This window comes from Erpetoichthys calabaricus, chromosome 7 (assembly GCF_900747795.2).
Source record: "Erpetoichthys calabaricus chromosome 7, fErpCal1.3, whole genome shotgun sequence".
NCBI classification, from domain to species: Eukaryota; Metazoa; Chordata; class Cladistia; order Polypteriformes; family Polypteridae; genus Erpetoichthys; species Erpetoichthys calabaricus.
The window spans coordinates 79676638-79696669 of record NC_041400.2 but is presented as its reverse complement, the minus strand read 5'-3'; the positions used below and the strand labels follow the sequence as shown (position 1 = coordinate 79696669).

General features: G+C 38.8%; 1 protein-coding gene across 1 annotated transcript in view; it reads left to right on the top strand.

Annotated features, from left to right (window-relative positions):
* The window catches only part of dnai1.2 (dynein, axonemal, intermediate chain 1, paralog 2), a 365397-nt gene that overhangs the window by 310142 nt on the left and 35223 nt on the right, over positions 1-20032 (top strand). The window contains 4 exon segments of the mRNA XM_028804629.2: positions 2790-2798; positions 2801-2868; positions 7927-8075; positions 13920-14019. Coding sequence (XP_028660462.2) covers positions 2790-2798; positions 2801-2868; positions 7927-8075; positions 13920-14019 — 326 coding nt within the window.

Sequence of the window (20032 nt, the reverse complement as noted above, 5' to 3'; positions counted from 1 at the left end):
CATGCTGTGGGGATGTTTATCATGGGTAGGGGCAAGAACACTGGTCAGGGTTGAAGGAAAGATGGATGGCACTATTTCATTCTGCCAGAGAGTTGAGATTGTGAAGAAGGTTCATCTTCCAGCAGAATAATGACCCTAAAACATACTGCTAAAGCTATATTGGAGCAGTTTAAAGGGAAATATTTAAATGTCTTGAAATGGCCTCATTAAAACCCAGACCTCAATACAAACTGAGAATCTGTGACATGACTTGAAGTTTGCTATATGCCAATGCAACCCATCTAACATGAAGGGAGTTAGAGCAGTTTTGCCTTGAGGAATGGGTGAAAATTCCTGTGGCTATATTGTGCTAAGCTAATAAAAGAAATACCAAGAGACTTGCAGCTATAATTGCAGCAGAATGTGGCTGTTGGAAGTATTGCCTTTTAGGGGGAGTGAATACTTATGCACACTCATGATTTCTGTTTTTTTGTCTTAATTATTGTTTGTATCACAATAAAAAATATTTTTGCGCCTTCATAGTGGTAGGCACATTATGTAAATGAAGCGGTGTTACCCCCCCACACATCCATTTTAATTTCAGATTGTAATGTGACAAAATAGGACAAACACCAGTGAATGTTGATGCAGAGCAACCATCCAAGAGCAATGCAAAACAATTCAGTCAAGGTTCTGAAATGCACATCCTAGAGCCTAGTTTGCGACAAGTTTCAACTTGTTTGATACTGTCAGTCATTTGTGAGCCACTGTTGTGTTCAAGTGTGTTTTTCAAGTTTGTCGTTAATAATGAATATCGAGTAACACATTAACATGAAATTTTGTTTTCAAATTGCAAAAAGCTCAGAAAACCCATCAGATGTTAAAATCTGTTTATGGTGACACTGCACCGACAATTAAGACTGTTTACAAGTGGCTTGATCGATTTCGTAATGGATCTGACTCTGTTGAAGACGAGAAAAGATCAGAACGTTCTTCAACATCAACCGAGGAAAATGTTGAAATGGTTTCAGTCTTCATCATGACAATGCTCTTTTGTCACACATCCCTTCTAGTACGACAATTTCTGTCGAATAAAAACATTATGCTGTGTCCGCATCCACCTTATTCGCCGGATCTGGCACAGTGCGACTTCTGGCTGTTCCCTAAATTGAAAATGACCATGAAAGGCAAACGATTTCAATCTATTGAGGACATCCAGGCAGCCATGACAACCCAACTAAAGACACTCTTGAAAGAAAACTTTCAGAACTGCTTCGCAAAGTGGCAGGAGTGTTAGGATAAGTACATTCGAAGAGGAGGAGAGTATTTTTGAGGGTGACTAGTAGTTGTAAATTTTTTTACCTCAATAAACGTTTCTGGGGTGGCACGGTGGCGCAGTGGTAACGCTGCTGCCTCGCAGTAAGGAGACCGGGGTTCTCTTCCCGGGTTCTCCCTGTGTGGAGTTTGCATGTTCTCTCCCCGTGTCTGCATGGATTTCCTCCGGGTGCCCAGTTTCCTCCCACAGTCCAAAGACATGCAGGTTAGATGCTTTGGCAATCCTAAATTGTCCCTAGTGTGTGTGTGTGTGTGCCCTGCGGTGGGCTGGCACCCTGTCCAGGAATTTGTTCCTGCCTTGCACCCTGTGTTGGCTGGGATTAGCTCCAGCAGACCCCCGTGACTCCGTATTTAGGATATAACAGGTTGGATAATGGATGGATAAAACATTTCTTTTTTAAAAACATTCACCATATTTTTTGAACACACGTAGTATATATAAGCAAAGCACAGGGGCATTAAAAGCAAATAGGCTCACAGTTTATGGTGTCTCATTGATCACTAGTTGATTATGTGCTACTGCAAGTCAAGTCTGTTGCCTTGTGTACAAAGGTAGACAGCACTTTATTTGTCCCTAGGGGGAATTTGGCTTACATACAATGGTGTATAGTGCAGTGAAATTTTCACATGCATGTCACCTATTTTCAGTTTTTGCTCTTTATACTCTCTTTTCTTTCAACTGATTGTGTTCACTATTATTCCGGTATATTTTGCTATGCACTTGTAATTTTCAAGAATTGGTCCATTTATATACTGTACAATTATTCAAAACATGAGCTGTTCCCTAGCAATTGACAGAGTCAGAAAACTACTTCTGTCAGTCCTGTTTCTACCCTTAAACCAACTTTTTAAATATTTTCGGTACGATTTGGACAACATGAATTTTCATATGTCAGTTGTTTTGATGTGGAAAGTTACAAAGTTATACATCTCAGTTCTTTCTAGAAGCTCCTAAACATGCTGAACATGGTAAGTACAAACATACTAGACAGGCAGAAATCACAATACTCCCTATTCCTGGTGCAGACTTGTATATATACATGTTTATTTATTATTGTTGTTTATTACTTAGGCCTCCTAAAACTACTTTCTGCTTTGGAATCAGGTGTGGTGGTGCCTCGGTAGGTCTCGCAGATCTAGCCTGTTATCTAAAAGGCATTGATTCTAGTTAGACACTTCTAATGTGCTCCTCCTTTCTCTACGAGTTTTGACAGAAACTCTGACATTGTCCTTTATTTATACGTTTTGTATACTAATTGAGTTATGATTAAGATCTTTCAAGTCAGACGTGAATAACAGTATAGCAGTCTTTGTTGTTGAAAAGCTCGAACGCCTTTATTTCTGAGTTGGTGTGAAAAATGCTGCTTAGCATTTGTGGAAATGTGTCTTAATTACCTGTTACTATAATTTAAACATTGTATAGTTTATTTGCTTTCTGCATTTTAACTGTTACATATTAATCTCTGTTTCTACAGCTTGCGGGACTCTTTTGATTTCCATAACAAATAGATTACTTGTACATTGTTGGCACAGCAAGAAGGCAAAATACACAAGGTAGGAGCAAAACAACGTACACCTTATTCTTGACTTAAAAATTATCTAGCTGAATTCTGTTACATAACTGGGTTTAAAAATATGCTCTGCTAAAAACAGCTTTTTGTATAAGCCATATTAACACTACACACCTGTGTAAACATAAACAGGATAAGTAAAAGCACAAGGACATGTTAAAATATATATACAGTCATGGACGAAATAATCGGCACCCCCTGGTATTTTCCCAGAAAATGCACCATTTCTCCCAGAAAATTGTTGCAATTAAAAATGTTTTGGTATACACATGTTCATTTCCTTTATGTGCATTGGAACAACACAAAAAAAACAGAGAAAAAAAGCCAAATCTGATATAATTCACACAAATCTCAAAAACCGGGCTGGACAAAATTATTGGCCACCCTCAACTTATATTTGGTTGCACGCCCTCTGGAAAAAATGACTGAAATCAAGCGCATACTATAACCATCAACAAGCTTGTTACACCTCTCAACTGGAATTTCCGACCACTCTTCTTTTGCAAACTGCTCAAGGTCTCTCAGATTTGAAGGGTGCCTTCTCCCCAAACAGCAATTTTGAGATCTCTCCATAAGTGTTCAATCAAATTAGATCTGGACTCATTGCTGGCCATTTCAGAACTCTCCAGCACTTTGTCTTCAACCATTTCTGGGTGCTTTTAGAGGTATGTTTGGGGTCATTGTCCTGCTGGAACAGGAAGTCTTCAGATTTCATGATGCCTTGCACACAGTCAAGGCATCCAGTGCAGAGGCAACTAAACATCCCCAAAACATCTTTGAACCTCCACCATGTTTGATTGTATGTACTGTGTTCTTTTGTTCATAGGTCTCATTCAGTTTTCTGTAAACAGTAGAATGATGAGCTTTTATCAAAAAGCTCTACCTTGGTCTCATCTGTCCACAAGACGTTCGCCCAGAAGTATTTTGGCTTCCTCAAGTACATTTTGGCAAACTCCAGTCTGGCTTTTTTATGTTCTGTGTCAGCAGTCCTGCCATAGCGTTTCATTTCGTTCACATGTCGACGGATAGTTCGAGCTGACACTGTTGCACCCCTGAGTCTGCAGAACAGCTTGAATATGTTTTGAAGTTGATTGGGGCTGTTTATCCACCATTCGGACTATCCTTCGTTGCAGTCTTTTATCAATTTTTCTCTTCCGTCCACATCCAGGGAGATTAGCTACAGTGCTATGTGTTGTGAACTTCTTGATTATGTTACGCACAGTGGACAAAGGAACATGAAGATCTCTGGGAGATGGACTTGTAGCCTTGAGATTGTGATATTTTTCCACAATTTTTCTTCTCAAGTCCTCAGACAATTCTCTGCTCTTCTTTCTGTTCTCCATGCTTAGTGTGGCACACTCAGACACACAACAGAAAGGTTGAGTCAACTTTACAACTGGCTTCAGTTGTGATTGCTATATTGCCAGCACCTATTTCTTGCCACAGGTGAGTTCAAACGAGCATCATTTGCTTGAAATAAAACAATTTACCTACAATTTTGAAAAGGTGTCAATAATTTTGTCCGGCCCATTTTTGGAGTAGTTCTGTGAGGACATGATGTCAGATTTGGCTTTTTTCTCTGTTTTTTTGTGTTGTTCCAATGCACATAAAGGAAATAAACATGTGCATGCCCAAAACATTTGTAATTGCAACAATTTTCTGGGAGAAATGGTGCATTTTCTGGAAAAATTCCAGGTGGTGCCGATAATTTCGGCCATGACTGTATATATATATTAATACTATATATATATATTATATATAATAATATATATATATGTGGAGGATTCGGACCTGGACACAAACAGGCAGACGTAGAATGTCCCAAAACACACGTTTATTTACAACCCCCACCACAGTGCACATAAATACCCACAATAACAAAGGTCTTTCTCACTCTCTCTTCCGCCGCCTCCAACTCCTCCCTGACAAGCTCTGTCCTCTTCCACCCGACTCTGGCCGTTGAGTAGAGTGAGGTGGCCTCTTTTATACAGCAACTGGAAGTGCTCCAGGTGCTCGCTAATTAATATCTGGCAAGCACTCCGGGCATGGCGGAAAGTGCTGCAAAGCGAGTTCAGCTCCTCTTCTGGCAGCACTTCCAAGTGTGGCGGGCGAAGTACTGTGGACCACAGTTCCGGAGCTGTCTAGGCACCCCCCTAGTGGTGGCCACATCTGCTACTAGGGTTGAGCTCCCATGCTCTGTGGCCCCATGTAATCCAGGGAGGTCACCCCCCTTATGGTCCAGGGAAGATACTGCCCCTTTTCCCAGTCCTTCCGTCCGGTGGGGCAAGGTCCCTGGACATCTGTCACAATCTATATATATAATGTTGCGGCCACAGTGGTAATGCGCTTCCTCATAGTAAGGTGACTAGGGTTCATGTCACGGATCCTGCTTGTGTGGTGTTTGCATGTACTCCCCATGTCTCCATGGGTTTCTTCCAGTTTTCTCACACAGTCCAAAGACATATAAATTATGTGGATTGGCAACAACACTAAATTGGACCTAGTGTCTGGTTGGAGTGTATGTGTTCTCCCTGCAATGAACTGGCGCCCTGTCCAGGGTTTGTTCCTGCTTTGTGTCCAGTGCTGGTTGGAATAAGCTCCAGCAACCCCGTTCAGGACAAGTGGGTTAGAAAATTTATATGACCATTATTAAAATGTTTTGTCTGTTTATTCTGAAAATAAAACATAGTTTTGCTTTCCACCTAAAAGTCTTTTATTTCTCCAGGCCAGTTATGCCAATATAATATTTTATTTTTGAGTATTATGCCATCGTTCCAATTATAATTCTCTCCTCCTCACTATTTTGTGAGTTTCTTAAACTTAATCAGGTTTTGTTTACAAAACATTAACTTTCTGAAACCTGCTTAATCCAAGTTAATCTTAATTAACAAGTTAAGCTTAATCACAAGATTCTGTAAGTTAAATTCACTCATGCAAACAGGGGCCATTCACAGTTGCCAGTTAACCTAACTTGAATGTCTTTGAAGATGTATTAGGAAAATCAGAATACTTGGGGGAAAAATACATGCTGTGAAAGTTAGAGGTCTCCGTGACCCCTTGAACCCTTGGATCAGATGTCAGACACCAGATAAAAGTCCAATTATTATTTATTATATAATAATAATGTGCACCAAGCACCCTCCTCTCCACAATACTCAATAACAAACAATAATAATCAATCCTCCACACTCCCAGACACTTTGCCACCCTTCCTCCCAGCTCAGCTCAGTGTACTGGGCTTCCCAGAGTCCTTTTATACACCCTGACCCGGAGGTGTTCCCGTTCAACAGTCCACAGTTCCTTTTCCCTTCCGGGTCAGGGTAAACAGTCCTTTTCTTCAACCCGGGAGCACGTCGTTTCTTCCTGTCACGTGACCATGACGTTCTCCCGGGTTATAGGGCACATGCGAGCCTACGAGCCCCCCTACAGCGATGCCTGGTGGCCCCCAAGGTATCCAGCAGGGCTGTGTATAAAAACTACATAGTCCATGAGGCCCTGCTGGAACTCGGGGCATGTCTATGCTGCTGGGAGAGCTCCTCCTAGCGGCCTGGAGGTGAGGGCCGGAGAAATAAGCCGGCAATCCACCACAATGCGGACATGGGAGGAACATGGAAACTATACTGAGACAACGTCTTGATGTTAAATTTGAACCAAAGACACTGGACCCATGGGATAGCAGCACTAACAGTCAGTTTATGAGGATTCACAGGTTCATACAATACTGACGTACACCTCAGAGGTGTTTAAACAATTTAGCAGCATTGGAGGCTGTTCTTCCAGCATAGTCTGCACCTACTGCACTATGCTTACTAGTTGTAATTATTCATTGTTTATATGCAAGCTAGCAGCTTATTGTGTCAGTTTATCTAGTACTGATTGTGTTTTTATCAAAGACCTCTGTTAGGATGAAATATTTTCTTTGAAGTTTTCCCAAAATTCTAACATAAAAATATAACAGAGATTATTTTTGAGTTGGTGGTCAAAAATGCCTTCCAACAATATCTGTTTACATCTTGAAATTTTTTGGAAGCCCAGTTGATCTATATCAACATTACATTTTGCAAAAGATGTATTGTTTGTTTTATTGTATTTTAAAAATATCATAACTTTCTGATTATATCCTGGCTTTGTCTTTATATCTTTGTTGTTTTAATTCTGGCTTTCAAACAATTCTAAGACTACATTTCCCCATCAGTTGCATACTAATCTGTTTTCTTTATCCAGTAATAGTTTGTACATAGCTAGAGTCTGTTTGGCCGCACTAGGCAAAAAAACAGGAACCAATCATCAACAAGAAGCTGAAAATTTAGTTGGACATACATGCACTAATGCTTACACAGGGTAATTTAGAATTCCCAAGCATACTAACTTTATGCCTTTAGGCAGAGAAAGGAAATGATGTAAATTATTTTTTCTGAGAAAGTCTTGATTGAAGCACACCATATTGATGCACCACCTGCGTCATAAATATCATAAATAGCAATCAATCAAACTGTATTTCAAACTGCTCCTCTCTTTGAACATACTATAACAGTGTATTTTACAAAGCACAGGAATATAGTCCAGAGCATCGGGATTTGGGTTCTTTGAATCAGTATCTTATTACATTTAGATAAAGTATGGGAATGACATGTTTTGTCATGTCAGGTTTTTACTCTAACAATTTAGAATTTGTTTTTCATAAAATCAAGCCCTAATAATAAGAAAGGTGTTATTAGTCTTTGAAAGACAAAAATCAATCAAATAAAACATTTTGATTATGCCGCTTTGTTTCAAAAAAGTCTAAAATTAGAGCTTTGGCAGGATTTTTGTAAATAATATTTAATACTTAAAAAGTCAGAAACATGCTTATTGCAAGTAAAACAATTTATGTCCTTTACTTTATTGAACATACCTTTAATAAATAATGTCTAAATTTAAACATAAAGCATTAGTGCTTATCTAGTGATGGGCAGGACACGATTTTCATTATTCACAATAATTAATGGGTAATTCATTTCACGACTATCCTTTTAATTATAATTTTTCTATTTTTTTCCAGTGTTCTAAAGCCTACTCTAGCCAATTTTTGGAGACCTACAATGCCCATAACATGGCTGTGGATGCTGTGCGCTGGAACCATTTCCACCCAAAAGTATTCATTTCCTGCAGTGCAGACTGGACAGTAAAGATATGGGATCAAACAATAAAGTATGTTTGTTTTTAATCTTTGTCTGTTTCTCCCTTTACCAGTGCCTTTAAAGTTGAGTTTATCCCATTTTTATTATGAACCTGAAATTAATCTTTGTGATATATAATTTTGGATAATAAAGTTTAGAAAACCATGAATTAAATATCTAATTATTCTTTATTTTATGTGAATATACAAAGTATATCTTAATACACTAAATACAGTAGATAGAGCCCACAAGGGTTACATCAACTTGGAATAAAATTCCAAAAGATATGTATCTAATGATTTTATTAAACCAAGGCACATGATGGATGAAAAAAGTGAGAATATAAGTTACCAAATAATAAAAAAAGAAAGCAAAAACTTTGCATTTATAATATTTTTACTTTTTCTTTTAATTTTCCTACCCCCTATTTCTACAGCAAAGTAAGCACTCAGTGTCTCTCCTTCTCTATTTTTCCTCAAACCCCCCCCCAAACTGCCAGAGACTGCAATTTGAACATCTCTTGACTATAGCCACATTTTATTAGCGTTACATCTGCAAAAGCTAGTTTGCCTCAAAATGAATGTAGAGGTTGATGTTTTGTCAGTCTCATCTTGGCATCAAATATGACTTTGTGTTAAAGGAATATAATAGCTTACTGTTAGCAAAAGCAGCATTGTTCTCCTTAGATGCCCATTTGAATGCAGTAGAGTGATCTGATTAGGAGAACCAGACACTGCTGAAAATTGCCTTTTTATGATGGCAAAAACATGTTACAAAAACTGAATGTAGTGTCTCAGCAGTTGGTTAATGCCTTCCAGCACAGCAAGCATGATGGAATGAGATGGCTGAGATATGGCTGACTTGTCAGCCAGTTACCTGAGATGTAACAACAGGTAGACTATATGAACTGATGAAAAAACAAAAAAGTTCCTTAGTAAATATGCAGCATTGACCCTCTCAAAAGGGAATTAAGAGACTGTACATCATACTTAACACTTTTGAGGTTTAAATGTTTGACATGTCAATACACATTATAACAATGACAAGGTTATTTGAATTATTACATGCATGAGTCATCAGTTAGCTGGTCTGGTTACATTTCCCTGCTTGGTGAAGGGTATTGTTATTTCACAGTTTCTCCAAAATTTTGCTTATGCATGGGTTAGAATTGCCGTGATTATACCCAAGCGTCAAGTTTTCTTTTATAAATCCAAACATTGCCATGAAGAGTCCATGTTCCTATTCTGAAAAATCACTTTACAAGTAAGAAGCTGAATTGTGAAATCAAAAATAACTGATAAACAGATATTATTTTTGATCCCAGGTCTCTTTGTAGGTTTTTTCTAATGATTTAACCCTTTTGCAATTACAAAGTGTAAGAGAAATGAGTTGACAATACATTGGACTACAAAATAAAGAAAAAAACCATGCAATAATTGCAGAGATGTCTTTTCAGACGTGAATTCAAGATGAAACTGTCAAACATGGCAGAGCTTCCGTATTTCAGTCCTTCCAATAGGAAGAGACAAAGTCCAGGTGGACAGACAAAGGAAGTAACATCAGAGGTGTTTTAGCTGTTAGTCATCCAGTATGCAAAGGGAGAGAGAGAGAGAAATGCATTGGGGCACAGTGCCAACCCCTTGTGCAGCATCAGAATTACAGTTACTAGAGCCCTTCAGCTGTCCCCTATGCACATACATGTGACCAAAGGTAAATACAAATATTACAAAATTTAAATCATCATTTAAATAATCCTAAATGGTTTCTGGATGTTTGCATTAAAAAAATCTTATTTGTTAGAGCAAAGTGTTATACATGCATTTCCTATAGCTATGAGGTGCATCTTTTAATTTTTAAAAAAATCTGGATTTTATATACTTTTTGGACTTCAGACCCATCTCCAAGTTGCCCTGTATTTCTAAAATTCTGGAGAAGGTTGTCTTTCTACAGCTACAAACCTTTTTAAATGAAAATGGCATTTTTGAAGTATTTTAGTCTGGTTTTAAGACACACCACAGCACAGAGTCTGTACTTGTAAACATTCTCTTATTAATATGTGGCTCTAGGGATGCTGATTATTGGTAGTGTTAGATCTAACTGCAGCAATTGACCATGACACCCTTATCACCCACATTGAGCAGTATGTGGATATATAAAGAACTGCTTTTGAATGGTTCAGGTCATACCTCACAGAGTGTTTCAGTAATCTTTGGGCAATCTCTCCTTATCCTTGGCCCCTGTCACCTGTGTGGTCCGTCAAAGATCTATTCTTGGACCTATTCTTTTTTCACTGTACATGTTGTCCATTAGGATCCATTTTTTAAAATCCCAATATTTCTTTTCATTGCTACGCAGATGATACACAGATATATCTTCCACTGAAACAAAGCAACGCAAATTGTCTTAAAGTTTTATTGCAATGTTAGAAAGACATTAAAATATGGATGTCATTAAAATTTCTTAGTTTAAATGACAACAAAACAGAAATTGTGTGTTTTGTGCCTTTTGATTATACTTGTTCTCCTGCAATTAATCTTGGCCCTTTGACAACCTACTGTAAACCCTTCGCAAAAAATGTTGGTGTGATATTTGATCATCTTCTTCTTTCAGCTGCTCCCATTAGGGGTTGCCAGAGCGGATCATCTTCTTCCGTATCTTTCTGTCCTCTGCATCTTGTTCTGTTATGCCCATTACCTACATGTCCTCTCTCACCACATCCGTAAGCCTTCTCTTTGGCCTCCCTCTTTTTCTCTTGCCTGGCAACTCTATCCTTAGAATCCTTCTCCCAATATACTCAGTATCTCTCCTCTGCACATGTCCAAATCAGCGCAATCTCGCCTCTCTGACTTTGTCTCCCAACCGTCTAATTTGAGCTGACCCTCTAATGTACTCATTTCTAATCCTGTCCATCCTTGTCACACCCAATGCAAATCTTAGCATCTTTAACTCTGCTACCTCTAGCTCTGTCTCCTGCTTTTGGTCAGTGCCACCGTCTCCAACCCATATAATATAGCTGGTCTCACTACTGTCCTGTAGACCTTCCCTTTCACTCTGGCTGATATCTGTCTGTCACAAATCACTCCTTCCACTCTTCTCCACCCATTCCACCCTCCCTGCACTCTCTTTTTCACCTCCCTTCCACAGTCCCCGTTACTCTGTACTGTTGGTCCCAAGTATTTAAACTCATCTACCTTCGCCAACTCCACTCTTTGCATCCTCACCATTCCACTGACCTCCCTCTCATTTACACACGTGTATTCTGTCTTGTTCCTACTGACCATCATTCCTCTCCTCTCTAGAGCATATCTCCACCTCGCCAGGGTCTCCTCAACCTGCTTCCTACTATCACTACAGATCACAATGTCATCAGCAAACATCATAGTCCACGGGGACTCTTGTCTAATCTCGTCATTCAACCTGTCCATCACCATTGCAAATAAGAAAGGGCTCAGAGTCGATCTCTGATGTAATCCCACCTCCACCTTGAATGCATCCGTCACACCTACCACAGACCTCACCACAGTCACACTTCCCTCATACATATCCTGTACAACTCTTACATACTTCTCTGCCACTCCCAACTTCCTCATACGATACCACAACTCCTCTCGAGGCACCCTGTCATATGCTTTCTCCAGGTCCACAAAGACGCAATGCAACTCCTTCTGGCCTTCTCTATACTTCTCCATCAACACCCTCAGAGCAAACATCGCATCTGTGGTGCTCTTTCTTGGCATGAAACCATACTGCTGCTCACTAATCATCACCTCACTTCTTAACCTTGGTTCCACTACTCTTTCCCATAACTTCATGCTTCATGCTGTGGCTCATCAATTTTATCCCCTTGTAGTTACTACATTCCTGCACATCCCCCTTACTCTTAAATATCGGCACCAGTACACTTCTTCTCCACTCCTCGGGCATCCTCTCACTTTCCAAGATTCCATTAAACAATCTGGTTAAAAACTCCACTGCCATCTCTCTTAAACACCTCCATGCTTCCACAGGTATGTCATCTGGACCAACGGCTTTTCCACTCTTCATCCTCTTCATAGCTGTCCTTACTTCCTCCGTTGCACTTCCTGATTCACTATCTCCACATCATCGAACCTCTTCTCTCTCTTGTTCTCTTCATTCATCAGCCCCTCAAAGTACTGTTTCCATCTGCTCAACACATTCTTCGCTTCTGAGTATGTTTCTGTCTTTATCCTTTATTATCCTAAGCTTCCCAGCTCGGTACCTCTGTCTAGCCAATTGGTACAGGTCCTTTTCTCCCTACTTAGTGTCCATCCTCTCATACAACTCATCATACGCCTTTTCTTTAGCCTTCGCCACCTCTCTCTTCACCTTGCGCCTTATCTCCTTGTACTCTTGTCTACTTTCTGCATCTCTCTGACTATCCCATTTCTTCTTTGCCATCCTCTTCCTCTGTATACTCTCCTGTACTTCCCCATTCCACCACCAGGTTTCCTTTCCCTCTTTCCTCTGCCCAGATGTCACGCCAAGCACCCTTCTTGCTGTCACCCTTACTGCATCTGCTGTCTGGTAATTCTTAACTACCACCCAGTGCCTGTCTCATCTTCTCCCTAAACTCAATCTTGCAGTCTTCTTTTTTCATCTTCCACCATTTGATCCTTGGCTCTGCCCTCACTCTCTTCCTCTTCTTGATCTCCAACGTCATCCTACAGACCACCATCCTATGCTGCTTAACTACACTTTCCCCTGCCACCACTTTGCAGTCTTCAATCTCCTTGTGATTTTTGATAATGCCTTCAAATTTGATAAACAAATTAACTCCATTGTTAAAGCCTGTTTCTATCAGCTCAAGTTATTGGCTAAGGTGAAGCTCTTTCTTTATGTACATGAATTTGAAACACTAATTTGTTTCATCTTGGCTAGACTATTGCAATTCATTATACATTGGAGTTAATCAGTCATCCCTTGCTCGTCTTCAACTAGTCCAGAACCCTGCTTGCAGGGTTCTAACTGGCACACGAGAACAGAATCACATCACACCAGTCTTAGCTCTCTTCACTGGCTTCCTGTTCACTACAGGATTGAGTTTAATATTTTACTGTTTGTTTTTAAGTCACTGAATGGTATAGCAACCTTTTATCTTACTGACCTCTTACACCCTTAGTCTCCTTCATGATCACTGAGTCCTGTGACTAGAAGTTATTGGTCGTGCCAAGCTCGAGACTTAAACTTTGAGGGGCCTGTACTTTTGCAGTAGCTACCATTGAGCTCAGGAATAGTCGCTTTTTTATTAGGTCAGCATCAGTTTTGGTCACTTTTAAATCCTGCCTGAAAGTTTTTGCCTTAGCTTTTTAAACTTGTATGTGAGTATTTATTTTTGGTGTATTCATTTACTGTATATATTATATGTGTTAATGTATTTATAGAAACTGTATAGCACTTTGGTCAAGTTCTGTTGTTTTAAATGTGCTCTATAAGTAAAATTGACTTGTCTTGACATATTTATTACATGGCTTGTCACTTCTCCTCTACTCAATGAACAATTGTACATGGATTATACTCCATCTTTTGAATAGAAAAAGTATTGGTTTAATATTGAAACAAGTTTTCCTTCAAGGATTAGCAAGATGCCACCTGCTTATAGCAAAACAAAGATGTTACTAACACTGAAAGTGCCACTCAGAAAAGCATGTATGATTGTAAGGTGACTAACCTTTCAGACACTAACTACACCTTATATTTTCTTCTACAGACAGAATGAGGAAAAACTAAACTTGTAAAATATATCCATCATGTAACGGTTATTTCCATAGTGTCTCCAATTATGTGCATCTGAAATTATCTGTTTTCATTATTAGGTGGTGTATAAGTTGTTGATTTTTTTTTCTTCTTCTTTCAGTACGCCAATGTTCACATTTGACTTGAATGCTCCAGTAGGTGATGTAGCATGGGCTCCATATTCTTCCACAGTTTTTGCAGCTGTTACTACAGATGGAAAGGTAACATCTGAAGCAAATATATACATATAGATCTCAAGATGTTGTGGTTAATAAGTGTATTTTATTTTCTCTAAAGAAGGTGATGGCTTTAGAAGTATGTCAGTCTTTTAACAATTGGTATTTTTATTACCACCAAATGGAAGTTAAATGTGTAAAACTTAATTTTAAAGTTTTTATTGGAGTGAGGCAACTACAGGGGGGTAACACTGCTCTCGGTACGGGAAAGGTTGTTGCTAGGGTCATCCTTAATAGATCTGTATCACTTGCTCACATACCAGTGACCAGAGCATAATGGTTTTACACCTAAGAAGTCTACCATTGACCGCATCCTGGCACTGGGGGTTCTCATGGAGCACAAACGCAATTATTAGCAGAGATTCTTTGCAGCCTTTGTCAATATTCATAAAGCATTTGACTCAGTTGGACATCCTAAGACTTTGTGGGATCCCCTCAAGGTTTCTGGATATCATGGCTGGCTTGTACACTGGTACTGTGAGTGCTGTGCAGAGTGGTGGCAGAACCTCTGCATTTTTCCTAGTGATTCTGGGGTTTGTCAGAGGTGTATTCTTGATCCTACTCTGTTCAGTGCTTGCACGGACTGGGTGTTGGGCAAGGTGGTGTAGTCCAACAGCTGTGGGGCATCTTTTGGTGAAGAAAGATTCATGATCTTGACTTTGCTGACAATGCTGTGATCTTCGCAGAGTCAATGCAGGCGCTCAGGGCTCTTGACAGACTGATCGAGGAGTCGCTGAGTGTCTGGGCTTGCAAGTGTCCTGTATAAAAACCAAGATCCAGGTCTTTAATGACCTCTTAGCACAGCCATCAGCAGTGTGTCTGTCTGCAGAGAAAGTGTTGACCTTTTCGAGAGGTTTACTTACCTCAGCAGTGACATTTATGTTCTGGTGACTATTCCTATGAAGTCAAGTAGATGGGATTGAGAGAGATTGGGGGGCCATGAGGTCACTAGAAAGTGGTGTGTGGCACTCCCGATATCTATGCAAAAGGACAAAGATTGAGTCTTTAGAGTCTTGGTGCTTCCTGTCTTGCTATATGGCTGTGAGACATGGAACTTATCCAGTGACCTGAGACGAAGACTGAGCTCCTTTGGTACTGTGTCTTTCAGAGAATCTTGGGTACCTTTGATTTGCCTTTGTGTCAAATGAATGGAGTCCCCCAAATGAGGCACATTACCTGCATTGTGAAGGAGCAACAATACGGCAGTATGGCCATGTTACTGTTTTTCTTAAATAATTTGCTCAGTGAAGATTAAGCATAGAAATTCAGAGAGTGTTTAACATCTTAGTTTCATCATGTAAACAGTTGTAAAATGTCTTTTCTTGTTTTGAACAATACCGTACCTAGTTTCTCATCAGCTCCCTTCTTGCACTGTATGACTTAGTTATCAGAGCATATTACCATTTTTTAATTCAAAATATACTTTTTGAGAATCATATGCTAACTGAAAGCATTCTGTGCTCATAGAAGGTGGAAGAAATAATGTTTTCCTTTTTCTGTCCTAAGTGGTTCAAACAGTAATACAATAACAAAGAACGGGTCTTACTATCACCCTAAGGAATGCTCTTTCCAGATAATACCAAATACTTAATTTACTTTTTTTATTTAAACACTATTATTAAATATGGTTACAGGAAACCACCTTTGCCCATTCAAATGTATGCAATGTCATCTAATACTGTATCATTTCTTTAGTTATGATGCTGTAAATACCAAAACATATTCAAATACCAAAACAAATTCAACATGTGCAAAAATAAAGTCAATCCATAATATTAAAAAAGAAGCTCATCAGTTATTCTGAGCTGTAAGGTACATGGTATACATTACCTACTAAAGTTGCTTTAAACTACAGTATATTTACCGCAAATCTTCATATCTCCATTGCTATAGCATCTCTTTGGATATCTAGTAGAAAGAATGTTGTACAAATGCTGTATTCCCATTTATCTCCATAATATTTAAACTGTGTCCATAGTATGAGAAATATGTTTAAGATTGTGGGGAAATATTTGAACTGGTTAAAAAAGTCCATTCGTATTCAAAATAGTTAACCTAAGTCCAGGATCTCTTTTAACAATCTTGGATGCAAATATGTTCTTTAGGCATATGACATTACAGTGAAACCACCTATTTTAAAAAAAAAAGAAGTTTCTGTTTTTTGGTTCAGCCTATCTTTTTTAAATAAGGCACACCCACCTGTATTATTTATTATAATTCTGTTATTATATCAAAAGGTATACAGGTGCTGGTCATAAAATTAGAATATCATGACAAAGTAGATTTATTTCAGTAATTCCATTCAAAAAGTGAAACTTGTATATTAGATTCATTCATTACACACAGACTGATGTTTAATCAAATGTTTATTTCTTTTAATTTTGATGATTATAACTGAGAACTAATGAAAGTCCCAAATTCAGTATCTCAGAAAATTAGAATATTGTGAAAAGTTTCAATATTGAAGACACCTGGTGCCACACTCTAATCAGCTAATTAACTCAAAACACCTGCAAAAGCCTTTAAATGGTCTCTCAGTCTAGTTCTGTAGGCTACACAATCATGGGGAAGACTGCTGACTTGACAGTTGTCCAAAAGACGACCATTGACACCTTGCACAAGGAGGGCAAGACACAAAAGGTCATTGCTAAAGAGGCTGGCTGTTCACAGAGCTCTGTGTCCAAGCACATTAATAGAGAGGTGAAGGGAAGGACAAGATGTGGTAGAAAAAGTTTACAAGTGTACAAGTATAACCGCACCCTGGAGAGGATTGTGAAACAAAACCCATTAAAAAGTGTGGGGGAGATTCACAAAGAGTGGACTGCAGCTGGAGTCAGTGCTTCAAGAACCACCACGCACAGATGTATGCAAGACATGGGTTTCAGCTGTCGCATTCCTTGTGTCAAGCCACTTTTGAACAAGAGACAGCGTCAGAAGCGTCTCGCCTTTGGACTGCTGCTGAGTGGTCCAAAGTTATGTTCTCTGATGAAAGTAAATTTTGCATTTCCTTTGGAAGTCAAGGTCCCAGAGTCTGGAGGAAGAGAGGAGAGGCACAGAATCCACGTTGCTTGAGGTCCAGTGTAAAGTTTCCACAGTCAGTGATGGTTTGGGGTGCCATGTCGTCTGCTGGTGTTGGTCCATTGTGTTTTTGAGGTCCAAGGTCAACGCAGCCGTTCTACCAGGAAGTTTTAGAGCACTTCATGCTTCTTGCTGCTGACGAACTTTATGGAGATGCAGATTTCATTTTTCCAACAGGACCTGGCACCTGCACACAGTGCCAAAGCTACCAGTACCTGGTTTAAGGACCATGGTATCCCTGTTTTTGATTGGCCAGCAAACTCGCCTGACCTTAACCCCATAGAAAATCTATGGGGTATTGTTAAGACGAAGATGCAATACGCCAGACCCAACAATTCAGAAGAGCTGAAGGCCACTATCAGAGCAACATGGGCTCTCATAACACCTGAGCAGTGCCACAGACTGATCGACTCTATGCCACGCCGCATTGCTGCAGTAATCCAGGCCAAAGGAGCCCCAACTAAATATTGAGTGATGTACATGCTCATACTTTTCATGTTCATACCTTTCAGTTGGCCAACATTTCTAAAAATCCTTTTTTGCATTGGTCTTAATTGATATTCTAATTTTCGAGATACTGAATTTGGGACTTTCATTAATTGTCAGTTATAATCATCAACATTAAAAGAAATAAACATTTGAAATACATCAGTCTGTGTGTAATGAATGAATCTAATATACAAGTTTCCTTTTTGAATGGAATTACTGAAATAAATCAACTTTGTCATGATATTCTAATTTTATGACCAGCACCTGTATGCTACATATTCTGTAATTCCAACTCATTTATTTTCTTCTCAATACTCCTAGCATTAAGGCAAGCAAGTTTTTAAGTATTACTTACTTTACTTTGGCTCTTCAACAATGTCCTAGAATTTCAATGTTATCTTGTATATTTGTATTTATACTAAAGTCCATCTCTTAATGTGAAGTTCTAAACTTGGCCTATCCTGACCTCCAACTGCCATTTCCTAGTTGAAACAATCATTGTCTAATCAAATATGCCTTCCCAATACATTGGTACCCCTTCTTTTCAAAACTTCAGTAACCGGTCTTGGTGAAAATGGTTCTGTCTGTTCCAGAAATAGTTCAAACAGTCCAAAAACGTTTGCCCCTTTATCTTATACCAAGATATGAGTCATGCAATAAGCCTGATAATATTCTCAGTCTTACTTGCACTGCCATGTGGCACAGACAGAACTTCAGAGAAAAACACCTTTTCAGTTTTTCACTTCAGTTTGGCACCAAACTGGTTTAATCTGAATTGCAGAACTGACAGCTTGTCTTTATTTATGTCATTTATACCAACATGGACAATGATACCTGGATCCACCCCCTGCTCTTGCCATGGGTCTATCCACTCTTCCACAGATGTCTAGTACATGTGTACCAGAAGGACAACACACTATGCAAGCCTCTATCTATAGAGAAAATGTCAATCTTCCTAATCATTGAATCCCTCAAAATCACTACTTCTCTCATTCTGGTTTTAAGGTGACTTTTTCGGGCTGCTTCTGCCTACCTATCTCCTCAGTTATCAAAACCAAGATCCTAAGAATGGTTGGAAACCTCAAACTCTGGACAGTGTGTACCTACCTCTTGCATTACTCTGTATCCTACCATGATCCACCCAGTTTTTACTTCTCTGATCTGGTGTTTCCTCTAGTGCCAGTCCTTAAAAGACACCTCGTCAAATTCAGTGACTCAGAGCTTGAGGTGCTAGAACAGGCTAGCATCTCCCACAAATGAAGGAATCCAAGGATACTTCAAGCTAGTTTTTCAAAATGTCCAACATCATATAGACTTGCATTGTACTGTCCTCATGATTAAAACCTGTTTGTGTAACAGTTAAACCCCTACTCGCTTTTTTAGTTAACAAATAAAAAGCCAACTAATTATTTAGTTAGTGCCCTACTGCTGAACTACTCAATGCCTGCCACCTCCGCTGCCACTTTTCCCCACATTTGCTGCCTAGACACAAATATTCTTTCAATCACAAAGGTCTTTAACCCTTTTCTCTTGTAATTATTTCCAGATATTTTATTAAAAAATAAATTTCATGAACATACCCAGTTTAAGTGAAACCAAGTAAGATTGTGAACTTCCAGTTTCTTTGTAATCTGCATCTCATTCTTAATTGGCAGCTAATTATAAAAATAGAAGCATTTAAAATGGTGAATGCATCTGTTTACAGCTAAAAGAAGAAATTAAGACTTTGGCATCTTAAGAAGTGAGTTAACTAAAATGAAACACAAAAATGTAGCAATACTTTTTTCCACTTTTGAAAAAAAAAAACCAAATAAACATTTTGCTCACATCTGACCCAGGCGCATTTCAAAGTGCATAAAATCAAAAAAGTTGCACAGTATTAGTAATAACATTTGTTTCCCATTTGAAATATGAGCTCCTGCCCCAATTTAAAGGAGTAATCATGACAGGCAAGGGATTTTTTTCTAGAACTTAAAATATACACAATTTTAAGTACTCATATGACAAAGGTTAATTTTGAGTTCCACAACAAAGCCTGTTTTCCTGCCCCCCAGAAAAAAACTACCTCAGTAAATGTTTACGAGCAAGGCACATGTATGGTGTGAAATTGGATTAGTACATTAAATTTAATGATTTGTCTTTAAATGTCTTTGTACAGATTACAGAGTATTAATTTTTATTATTTTTTTTTTATTAAATCTTATTTTCCATGTTTCTTTGTTGATGTACTCCCGTTAAAGAATTTATTGGTAACAGAAAATATAATATGCATGCCAAAATGACTGAAGTAACAACTAACAAAATGGCATTTTTGATACCCATTTTAACAAAGTTTACTGTCTGCTGCCTATCACAGAGCACCCCAGTAAAACAACTGTAAATATACCTTAAAACGCAGACTTCATCATATTGCTGTTTGTGTCAAAATGAA